This window comes from Falco peregrinus, chromosome 1 (assembly GCF_023634155.1).
Source record: "Falco peregrinus isolate bFalPer1 chromosome 1, bFalPer1.pri, whole genome shotgun sequence".
Lineage (NCBI taxonomy): Eukaryota > Metazoa > Chordata > Aves > Falconiformes > Falconidae > Falco > Falco peregrinus.
In genome coordinates this window covers 178,740-190,916 of record NC_073721.1, presented here as the reverse complement: position 1 = coordinate 190,916, position 12,177 = coordinate 178,740, and the positions used below count along the sequence as shown (strand labels likewise).

The following is a 12,177-nucleotide window of genomic DNA, read 5'->3' as shown; positions in this document are numbered from 1 at the left end:
ATATGAGCAATGACTGTCTTCCACAGACTGGTAAATGTTTCAGGGCACATACACATACCTTCAGTTTTAACTTTACATTCTTAAAATCCATGCATATTATTGTATCTATATAAAGACAATTCAGTTGGAGGCATGAATTAATACCCACAAAAAGCTGTTCCTCATGGCTTTACAGCCATTGAGCTGGTCTTCCATCCACAATATATAGAGGAAGGGATTTATATTCATATAGGATGCTTGGCTCCCATCTGACATCTTACTCTTGGATAGCTTTCAGGTCATGCAGTGTGCAAAAGCAGAGTTTAAGAAGGCTTAGCAGGTTGTAAAGCCATTAAATTAGTGTTCAAACTCAGACAAATGGGCTTAAATAGACATGGGAATTATCTTTACAACCATCTCAAATCTGCTCTAATTTCCCTCTGTACAAATACCCACAGCCATCAGCTCCTAAGATTTGGCATCTGCTCTACCACATCCCTTTGCAAGCAAGGGAGACAGACTTACTGAGAAGACCAGCTCTCCTAGCTTTGGAGAAAGTAACATATGTGATGAGAAATCCTGAACGACTGCTTATGGCAGTTTAATTTCAGGGCAGTTACCCTAGGGATTAATGACAGAGCTTCTCTTTTTTTGTTGGTTTTTTGTATCATTTTGTAGCAAACCTGCTGCAGTTCTCCCCTGCAGACCACTTAGAACTACACTTTCCTTGGGCAGCTACCTACTATCCAAATGATGTTCTTGTCCTAGAATATTATCAATAAATTCACCATGATTTTTTTCTCCTCACCTTTTTTAGATTACATAAATTTTAGCTGACCAATTCTTTTCATGCTCAAATATATTATGAAATGTCATTTCTGTTATAAAAGCTAATTGATAATGTGATTTGTTATGTTGCTGAGACATAATTCAGAAAGTTATTTTAAAGACGTTGATACATGGAATAGCACTAACTGTTTAATATTTCTTCTATGAATGGGAACAGTGCAAGGGAACGATGTGGTGCCACGTAGATGAAATATTTTCAGAAGCTTTTATTCTTGTTGTTTGGGCTTGTGCCAATGTCTTTCTAGTAGAGAGCTCATATGTCCTAAGCTGTATGTACTGTAATTTATTCCTTGGTCATTAGTTAGGTGGATTTTTTCCTCCAAGTTGCTTAACAATATATAATATCTTAAAATTAAGAGCTCATACGCAAATAAATGGACAGCATTCTCTAGAATATTCCTCCAAAAAGTCGAAAAATATTTTTTAATAATCCTAATTTTAAACTGGCTTTTTATTTAATAAAAAGTTACTTGCTTAATAGAATAAAAATAATTTCTTGCCTTTGTGAGACCCCGGCTGGATTACTGAATCCAGTTCAGGGGTCCCCAGTACAAGAAAGATATGTCCAGAGGAGGGCCAAGGAAACGGTCCAAGGGCTGGAACATCTCCCCTGTGCAAGGAGATCTAATTGCAACCATTCAATACAGAAAGGGGTCTTGCAAGAAAGACAGACTTTTACAAAGGTCGGTAGTGACAGAACAAGGGGCAACAGTTTTAAACTGAGAGAGGGGAGATGTAGATGAGATGTGAGGCAGAAATTGTTCCCCGTGAGGGCGGCGAGGCGCTGGCCCAGGCTGCCCAGAGCAGCTGTGGGTGCCCCATCCCTGGCAGTGCTCAAGGCCAGGCTGGATGGGGCTGGGAGCAGCCTGGACTGGGGGGAGGGGACCCTGCCCAGGGCAGGGGGGTGGGACTGGGTGGTCTTCAAGGTCCCTTCCAACTGAAACCACTCAATAATTCTGCAATTCTACTTATACAACATTAATACTAGGCCTTACCTTTTTGAATTTGCTATTTGTGTGTATTTAATGAATCGTTTAAAATAATCACATCAGCATTTCATCATGACTATTTCTAGTGCAGTTACTAGGGAGTACTCTTTCTATACAAAACCTTACATGAAATCAACAGTCTTAATTCCATTTCTGTATCTGCAGCTAGAGATTTTGGTTAACTCATTTCATATTCAATGTTAAAGAATGAAGACCTTCAGTATGTCTAACTATGCTATTATTTAATTCTCCAAACAATCTGAAGTCAAGATTCCTCTTCAGGGTCTCATATGTCAGGCCACTACATGATAAACATAGCTCTCTTTGCTCCTTCTGTGCTGCACACAACATTTCTTTTGCTTTCATTGCCACCATGTGTCAACTCACTCTTCGGGGAGAAAGCTTGCTATTGTTAGACCAGATAATCTGCTATGACAGCACTTCACTTTCTGTTGTTTTTTTTCTTGTTTTACTTTGAACCTTGACTTCAACACAGATGATGTTTACCCAAACTTTTGCACAGTCTGTTTGAAATCTGACATGGTTTTCATTCCATGATGACAGAAGACATCTGAGAACCTCTCTATTTTTCTTTCATTTTTTTCACTCCCACTCTCTCCCCTAATTCCAGACTCCGCCTGACTAGGCACCGCCTTATAATTCTCAGCTGATGGCCAAATGACTCAAGAACAAATGGAAACATTTCAATTTGGTCTGGTGAATATGCCCTGAACTGTCTTGTTCCATTTCTTGGAACAGAGTTGGCTGACCCTGAAATTCTAAAGTGAGAACTGTAACATTTCTGCAAAAGCTTCTAAATTGAAGAAAATGTTTGTGTCTGTGACAAAGATGCAAATTTAGGACTTAATTTGCTTCTAAAATTCAGAGACTCATTAGGCATATTACAGTGCATTTATCATTAACTCTAAAGCGGGGTCTTTTTATGTTTCCTAATTAAAACTCAAAATTGTCCTCACAGAGGAGTCCTTCTGCCTAAAATTTCAATCACAGTCTGAAGAATATCAGAAAATGCTAAGCTTTAAGTTGCTTATTCAACTCAAGTTTCTGAAACATAACTTTTCCTTCTCAACCTTTCTTTGCCTGGTTCCATTTGTATTTATTATCTTTAACAGACAAATGTTCTGAACTCTAAACCTGTATCAGCTGAGCTGCTGAAGCTCTCCTCTGTACAAGAAGAAGGTTCTTCTACTTTGTTAAATTGCCATTGTAAATTTAAAAGAAATACAAAAGATGTTAGGCTGTGCTCTTTTTCTTTTGCAATCATTCCAAATTCTACTATACATCAAGTGATGACTTTTGTACAATCTTGTCACTGCACATTCTACAAACATGTGATGAAAGACAAGATGTTATTCTGGTACTAATTCCTGAAAGGAATGAACTAGACACCTTCCTATGTCACTGCATAACCACTGTCACCTAAAGTACAGTTATCATCATCTACTTATAGTCCTACTACTATTAATGATTTTACTGACTGATATTTAGCACAGTAATACAGAGAATACTCTCTTAATATCCCAGGCAATTTGGTTATAACTACACTTCATGGCCCTAAGTCAATTATTTTTTAATGCCTCAGAAATGCCAATTAGACATATTATGCAATTATGTATGCCACCACTTTTACTATACTTACGCAGCATCCATTGCTGATTTGTAAGTATTCTGCCACGGTTTCTCTGATTATTATTTCCAACATCTTACTCTCAAGTAAAGCTTACAGGTCTGAAGTTTCCTGGATAAGGCCATTATTCTTTATCGATGTTTCCTGATAAAGTAGTGCTGTCAGACTGTAAAGAAATTTTTGGTCATACTCATTCATCTTTCTGACAGAGGTTGTTGCAATGTAGTTAGGGCTAAAGTATCAGATACAAATGTGAAAATTTCTGGAGAAAAACCTTTGGTAGATTAAGTTATTTCCATCAGTTTCATAAATAAAACCACAGTAGTAAACTCCTGAAGAAGCCCATTGTACCTGGGTATCAATGTTTTTTTCTAACCTTTGCAATCTTGCAGTTTTTATCCTGTATTATTCTCAAAGAACAACACTGTCATTTCTGAAGCATCAAAACTTTTCTGGATTTTACTATTTTTTAAATTTCTTATTTCAAGAAGGTGGAAGTTAATATAAATTCATCAAAACTGTAGAAAGGCAGACAAGTCTTCATGATTCCCACTGAACGGATTTTTTTTCAAAGCCTTTTATGTTACAGGTAAAGAGACAGCACTAGAAAGATGGCATTCCAGGTAAAAAATGCCATTAACAGCAGGGAAATAAAATTTCATAGCAATGAATGTGCTGGAGAATGATGTGGACATTAATCTAGAAAATAATTAAAGAAATTAACAATATTGTGGAAATTTGCTGTACTGAACAACAAGTGTGGATATTTGCTTCATTCAAGATAATTTCTTCTTCAAACTTGGAAATACTTGAGCTTCCCAAATACCATGCATGGGATTTTAAAAAAGCAGCTGCTTAATACTGATGCAATGAAAAGGCACCTGGTAAGACCTAAAAATAAACAAACAAATAAATGTGAGAACCTGGGGAAAGGGACTCAGGCCAGTATCTGGTGAAACATGGCAAGTTCAGAGACTTGAAAATATCTTACACTGACTAATTCCTTAATTTTTAGGCTGAACAACTTAAGTACAGTCTATGATCTCTTCTTTACTGAATTTGTATTGTTACCAAATGCCCTGATACATGCCATAAAAAATATATGTCCTATGTCTAAATAAAGAAAAAAATTATGTATAAAGGGAATAAAAATCATGCATGTTATGGAACACAGCTTGACAGAGCAGCTACAGTTCATATAAGGTCATCTAATTAAATTGTGAGACCAAGGGGGAAAGAAGTACACATTTATATTCTATTGTGTACATAAAAGAAGTATTTTGCATGTCATGTTTTTGTAATTATGGTCTATATAGCCGTATAACTCTTACCAGGTTCTAATTAAGTATAGCACAGCACGTAGTCAAAACCAGTATATTTTCAGTGCCATTTTAATGCTCTATCAGGAACACAAAAAAATTTATCACAGGCAGCAGACCATCACCATTTTATTGGGAAAAAGAAGAAGAGACTCTTGAAATGGTTTTAGTTGCAACTATGATCAAAGCTTTGTATTTTCCATAAGTGTTAAATTAATTTACATTTATTTCTACTGTTATGACTACAAATAAGGTTCTAAAATATGTATTTTAAAAATGCATTGCTTATTAACAAAGCATGTTACAAAATCTAAACATGTAATAATCTTATTTGGGATTTTGGAATAATTTAATATATCTTCCTGTGTTATTCAGGAAAACTACAGAGAAATGAGGAAAACAAAGCTTATTAAACATTTTATTTAATACCACCGTGTTTTCTAATTAAACTACAACTACAACCATGAAAAAATTAAAAATCAATTATCTCAGAATAAGGTGACTTGGAAAATTTTTCAGATATGCTCCTGGTAAATCTTCCATGTAAAAATAAAATACATCAAGGAAAAGTTTTTCCAAATAGAAGTACTGAAAATGATACATTCCAATTCCACTCCTGCATCAATGCCCAAAATTACTAGCCTAATTTCCTTTAAGATGTGTCAGTATTCTCCTTTTAAGGGATTCGCTGAGTTCAGAAAATTTTGGACTACTAACTGCAATATGTTCTTTGATATTTTCCTGACACTTATTCTAATAATTTCTGTTTACATCTGAAAAAAGAGATCAGTCAATCAGCAAAATGTACGTTTTCTTAAGCTCACCTCTCCTTAGGCCATACAGAAATAAGTATCTGCCACACCTTTAAATGCAAAGTGTGCCCTATGCACAGTGTAGTGGTATTCCTGGTATGAAAAATCTGCCACAATTACATAATAATTACATTCGGTAAACCATATAGCACACAATTTAAAAATGATGGATGAGTTGCAGGAAGATTTGAGGAAGTGTAAATCGTCTGTTCTTCTGCTTTGTCTCCTGAAGAGCTGTGAGAATCCACTTCCACTATAAAAATATTTTAAAAACATTATTATTTCTGAATGTGACTGAATATAAGAATGCTTTAAGTGCAGTAATTTAACATATCTTCTCTTTGATTAATGTGTGGTTCTTTTACATTCTTTTACATTCTTTTTATAATAACTGCCACTATATCCAAGAAGCATTTTCTGAAAAAACACAAACCACTTCTGATCTGAACTTTCTCTGTTCAATTCTATGACAGTGAAGTTATAACTAAAATTCATTTTATTTACCCTTGTTTTAAGAGGTAAGTTCTATACAATGAAAAATATCTATGTAATTTTATAAGCAGTATATTAAAAATTGTTTTACTCAAAAATCCTTCTCCCCTTTCCAAACAGATGCCAGGTGGAATTTCATATATATAGCATGCCCTTTACAATGAAGACTTGTCTAATCACTGCAGGTTCGACTTATCTTTTTGCAGTCTATAGTCCATATCATTTCTATTGCTCATGTCATGCTCCTGATGTAACTTTTCAGTCACACTACATCATTTTGTAACAGTTCAGTGGAGCATAAATTTTAGCTTTTGGTCAGCTATGACAAAGTCTCCCCCAAAATTTTATGTATGTAAAATACAGCTACTCCAATTATAATACTGTATCAGTGGCCTTCTCACTCTCAATTCTTTTAAGAAGCATCACAAAAATTTGTCATAGCTCATCTGAAAGACTTCACTTACACCTGTGAACTAAACACAGGCCTACCAGGTTCTAGTTAACATTCACTGCCAGTCTTTTGTATTAAGCTCTTTAATTCTTACTTTTAATGGAATCCCTTTCCCTGTGAATATTACTCTTTTGAAGAATACGGACTGTCTGCCCAGTTGTTCTACCGATGCTCAACAAATCTAGAAAGAAATGTTAGTTTCTGTGAGTCTTTAATGAAAGTTTTGAAAAACAAGAAAATATCAACCATACATCCTGATGTCTTCACATGTAAAATTTAGTGGAAAAGGATATCTTTACAGATGTAGTTTTGTATCTCTGAAGATGAGTTATCTCCAGCCTTTGTTTTCCCCATAGTTTATGTAACTATAGATTGCCAAGTCCTAGGGCACTACTCACCGTAGAAATCCTATTCTTACAATATGACCATAAACAAATCCCCACTAAAGCTCATAAAAGTAGGTTAATGTTCTGTTTGAAAGATCAACCTGTCAACAACATGGTGGCTCCTGCAGGCAGTTTACCTCCTATGGAAACTCCTGGCAAAATTTTGTGAGAGACAAAGAAAGAAGAGATGGGAGACAAGTACATACACACACACCTCCGTGGCTGTATACATACAAATGTCTGAAACAATATACATGCAAACGATGACAAATACAAATACTTACTCTTGGACAAAATTTCTAGCCTTTCTGCATTCTCTTGCAAGGTAGTGTACCACTGGTTGGCTATTATAGAACGAACACCAGTAAGGCTCAGAAGCACTGCTGTCTCTGTTGGTCTCTCTATAGCAGTTTGTAGACAACTAAAGAAAATCAAAAGTATGCGATCAATGAACTAAACCCGCACATAATATATCAAAAAATATAACTAAACACACAATGCATCTTAATATAAAAGGGAATGCCAGACTGCATTTTCTTGTACACTGACCATAAAGTTTTTTCTAATGTTCTTACAGTACCTTAAATTTAGTACAAAGAATTTAGCTTACTTTCTCTCTACACCTTTTCATGATGCAATCTTATCATGTGGATTGCTCCCTGTCACATTATTGTTCTGGGCATCTCAGGAAATGTGAAAGGAGGACTAACACACTAACTTTGACAAAATACGGCAGAATACCCTTCATAAGACAGTAAAAATGTTGGGAATCAGGTGAAAAGACTTGTTAAGTTCTACTTAAGTTGCTAAAGGGAAACATAGAATATTGCAGGAACTGAAAGTTTGATCTTTGTCTTAAGCACGGCATTAATTTGGAGGCTTAAAAGCAAATCACTTCTGAAGCTGGATTAGGGTTTTTGCTGCTCAATATGTAAGTAAGCATCTTTGGTATTATTGTTTTAGTGATGGGAGAGGATTGATACTCTGTAGGGTTGGAAGTGCAGTAAAGTGAAGGCTGAATTTTGTTTTTATTAGCTTCTGCTTTTCATGGAGACTTTATCAGAACATGGTAATTAAAAGTTTTTTGCAATCTTTTGGGGAGATGCTATCTGATTGTCTATCCAGTTATGTGACTTAGTTTTAACTGAATGTTATTCTAAATGTTCTAGAAGCTTTTAGACTTAAAAAAAAGTCCTGTTGATAAATTACAATCTATTAAAGTGAGACTTCAAAAGTTCAGAGTTGGAAAAACTAGTTTAAGGATTTGTACCTTGTTTTGGTTTAGGAAATGGCTGTTTGGGGGAGCTGAAAAATGATATTAAAAATAAAAGCCTGAGAAGTTGTTTAAACCCTCAGAGATCTTTATATTTACATATGTAGGTGTGTGTATAAACTATCTTACACAATTCATTTTAACTTTTATATTGTTGCACTAATTAAGCAGTATTTTAAGAGAGGAAGTATTTCTTTTTCATGGAATGAATAATCAGAGAAGTCAAGAGGTATTTATGCAACCCTAATAGGACTGGTTATATGATTTAATTGGCTGCAGAACTACAGCAGTCCCAAAAGTTACATGAAAAAGATTTTTATATGATCAGTGTTAAGAGAACAGAATAGAACAGAACAGAATATTTTCAGTTGGAAGGGACCTAGAACTACCATCTAGTCAAACTGCCTGACCACTTCAGGGCTGATCAACAGCTAAAGCATGTTAAGGGCATTGTCCAAATGCCTCTTAAACACCGACAGGCTTGGTGCATCAACCACCTCTCCCGGAAGCCTGTTCCAGTGTTTGACCACCCTCTTGGTAAAGGAAATGCTTCCTAATGTCCAGTCTGAAGCTCTCCTGAAGCAGCTTTGAACCACTCCCACGCATCCTGTCCCTGGATCTGAGGGAGAAGAGATCTGCACCTCCTTCTCCGCGTCCCCTCCTCAGGAAGCTGCAGAGAGCAATGAGGTTGTTCCTCAGCCTCCTTCTCTCCAAACTAGACAAACCCAGAGTCCTCAGCCGCTCTGCAGAAGACATGCCTTCCAGCCCTTCACCAGCTTGCTTGCCCACCCTCCTCTGGGCACATTCAAGGACCTTCACATCCTTCTTAAACTGTGGGGCTCAGCACTGCACACGGTATTTGGGGTGAGGCCACACCAATGATAAATACATCGGCACAATCCCCTGTCTGACCAACTGGCTATGCTGTGTCTGATGCACCCCAGGATGCGGTTTGCCCTCTTGGTGCCAGCGCACACTGCTGGCTCCCACTGAGCCTGCTGCCAGCTGGCACCCCCAGCTCCCTTTCTGCAGGACTGCTCTCCAGTCACTCCTCTCCCTGTTTTGACTTGTGCCCAGCGTTACTCTGTCCCTGAACAGGGTGCAGAACCCAGCATTTGTTCTTAAATTTCATGGCACTGATGATTGCTCAATGCTCCAATCTATGTAGATCCCTTGCAAGGCCTCTTGTCCCTCCAGAGTATAATTGGGTTATCTGAAAACTCAGCATAGACTAAATAACTCACGAATAAAATTAGGACACTAGAACTATTCTTCTTGCTTTTAATACCTTAAAAGTTATTTGTAGTGTGCCATCTGTCAAGTATTCCTAATAAACATACAATAAAAGTATATAAAACCTGACACTTGTCAACTAAAAAGCAAGGAAAATACTGAGGTGCTTTTAAAAGCTATAAGAGATCAGATTAATAACATTCAAGATTTTGAACAGGTTATTTTAACATGACATAGTAATTTATTTAAATTTAAAAATGGCTGACAAACTGTTCAGTGTATGAAACCTTAGACTCTTAACAGTTTATCTGTTAAAGGGCACTTTTATATATTAATTAGAACATTTTGAGAATCTTGAATTCAGAATTGGGTGGTATGTGTAATATGTAATACAGCAATGTTTCTGTGTTGCATTTTCTTGATCATTGCTTTGTAACAGAGCTTTCACCCTTTTTATCCCTATGTAAAGAATGAAGCTACAAGATAAAGAGGCTAACTTCTCCCTTAGGTGTAGATATGAGCCCTTCTACTTGCAGAAGTAAATGACATTATTTGTAACTCAAAATTTTAACTTTGCTTTGAAATAAAAATAATTTGCCTTACCGTGGAGTTTACCAAAATAAACTTTATCTTACCTTTTGTGGATACCAGACTTTGTAATTCTTTGATAACTTTCCTTTGATCTCACCAGATCTAGAATTATCATCAAATGGCATTCTGGAAAAAAATAAGTTACAGTAATGGTATTTGCACTAATAAGAATGCCCAAGATAATTAATACAAGTCAGTCAGGCCTTTCCTAAGGTGATGAATTTCTTGAACACATAGAATATAAAATTTATGTATTTCAGCAAAAATTGTCAAGTATTAAGTAAATGAACACTAATAAAGCCATCCTAACCTTATATGATGCAATTCTGCTACACTTTTCCACAGTGTTTTGCAGGTTTTTTTCCTGTGCCACCTTAGTATAACTAAGAATGAAGTCCATGTACCATCTTATTACAGGCTACCAATCTATATGACTCACTTCTGTAGTTACAAACTCTTGTCAGAGTTTATGGTATGCAGGTATGGAAATGTTATCCGTGCAGCTCCTCTCCACAAGTTAAGACCAAGTTACATTTCAAACACTCCTTATATTCCTTAAAGGCCTCCAGTGAAATAACTTAGAATACTCTCAAAATTAAAACAGCTTTCCCTACTGTTTGGTTTGCTGTAGCTTAAATCTGAGGTTAACAGCTGCAGAGGTTGTTCTTAAAAATAAAAAATACTTTGATATCAAATACTAAATTCCATAGAAAAGGAGAAGAGTTACCAGGAAAACCATCAGATGATGATTCAGTTTTTGGAACTTAAGAAATTCCAACATTTGGAAGTGGAGAAAGACTAAATTTCATTGTGAGGCATAACAAGAAAGCTGGGCAGCAGAATGACATCTGTATTGTGCAGTTTTTCCCAATTAAAAATCTGGATCTTGAAAAAAGCTCTTAATTGCTAACATCAATACTATGATATGATACAGTACGAAATAAACACAACTGAGAACAAAAGGCGGTGTAATTAAAAAAATATTTTTCAGTGTGCTTATCTCACTTGGAATGTTCATAGCAACCAGTCTGTCGAGTAAAATATGAGACACGAATCTCTCCATCCCGTAGAACAGAAATGCACTGCAGTTTGTCAGCAGCTGCTCCCACTCAGCTTGGCTGAAAGGAAGGAAGAAGTATGTTACTTTCATGTTACTATTTTACAAGAATATTTTTCAGAAATTATCCATAGCAAACATTCCAGTGTTACTTACTCTGGAAATATTTATAAGGAAAGTCAACATGCAAAGCAAGGAGATAAACAAGACTGCAGACTTCAATTGGAAGTGTAATAACTTATAGACTATTAATAGTAATTATTTTAATACAGAGGTATACTTAGTGTAGTAACATCTCACAGTAAACATGAGGCATAGTGTATTTTTAGATAAATAATCGATGTATGCACTGTACAGCTTTGAAATTCCAGTATTTAGTCTAACATTCAACAGGAGTGTTTATGTATGCACCCATCAGGATATGAAGAAATTAGGTTTTGAAGAGAGATGCTGCCTAGCTGGCAGCAAAAACTATGCCATTTGAGAAGTAACAATCTTTGTTACGAAGGAACAGTAGAGCACCTACATATTGATTTTACCTAAGTAGAGACTATTTCAAAGGACTGATTAAACTAGCAGTTACAAAGGAAGGTACAGCGATGACTGTGCTGACTCACAGGACTTGTCACTTATTGACCTCTTGAGGTCCCTGTGACCTTAAAAGTAAAGTACTTTATAAAGAACCAAGTGTGTTTATGAATAAACTCCATAAAATGCTAATCACGATCAGATGCTTGAAATTGCAAACTGTGAGAGGTACCTTCACCACTTTGCTTCAGGAATCTGTGCTCCAATCATAGAGTTGATTCAGTGTGCATGGAGGTGCTAGAGGTTTTAATATTTGGATTTAAAACCAATTATGAACAAAGCCAGAAATTACATTTATGGTCACACATAGTTGGAATACTCATCAAAGACTGCACAAGTAGACTCTTGGTCAAAATTGGATTATCTACATATACTGTAACCTTCACACAACCAATCTAGCTAATCACTTCGTAGGCACTGTATTTCAGATCCCTAAAATACTGTGTCTACAAATCTAAATATGCATTTGAAACAAAGACAATGGTTAGCTATGTGTTTACCATTGCAGCA

General features: G+C 36.0%; 1 protein-coding gene across 14 annotated transcripts in view; it reads right to left on the bottom strand.

Moving 5' to 3' along the window:
• The window catches only part of CFAP46 (cilia and flagella associated protein 46), a 99,209-nt gene that overhangs the window by 13,604 nt on the left and 73,428 nt on the right, over positions 1-12,177 (bottom strand). For 8 of the 14 annotated variants that reach the window (XM_055798787.1, XM_055798802.1, XM_055798836.1 and 5 more), the window contains 5 exons: positions 11,028-11,140; positions 10,067-10,148; positions 7,210-7,346; positions 6,634-6,720; positions 4,841-5,849 (listed from right to left, as the gene is read on the bottom strand). In XM_055798787.1, coding sequence (XP_055654762.1) covers positions 5,713-5,849; positions 6,634-6,720; positions 7,210-7,346; positions 10,067-10,148; positions 11,028-11,140 — 556 coding nt within the window. In that variant the 3' untranslated portion in view covers positions 4,841-5,712. Of the gene's footprint in view, positions 1-4,840; positions 5,850-6,633; positions 6,721-7,209; positions 7,347-8,695; positions 8,869-10,066; positions 11,141-12,177 lie in introns of those variants that run through there. The other 6 variants (XM_055798865.1, XM_055798875.1, XR_008746298.1 and 3 more) reach the window with 5 other exon arrangements.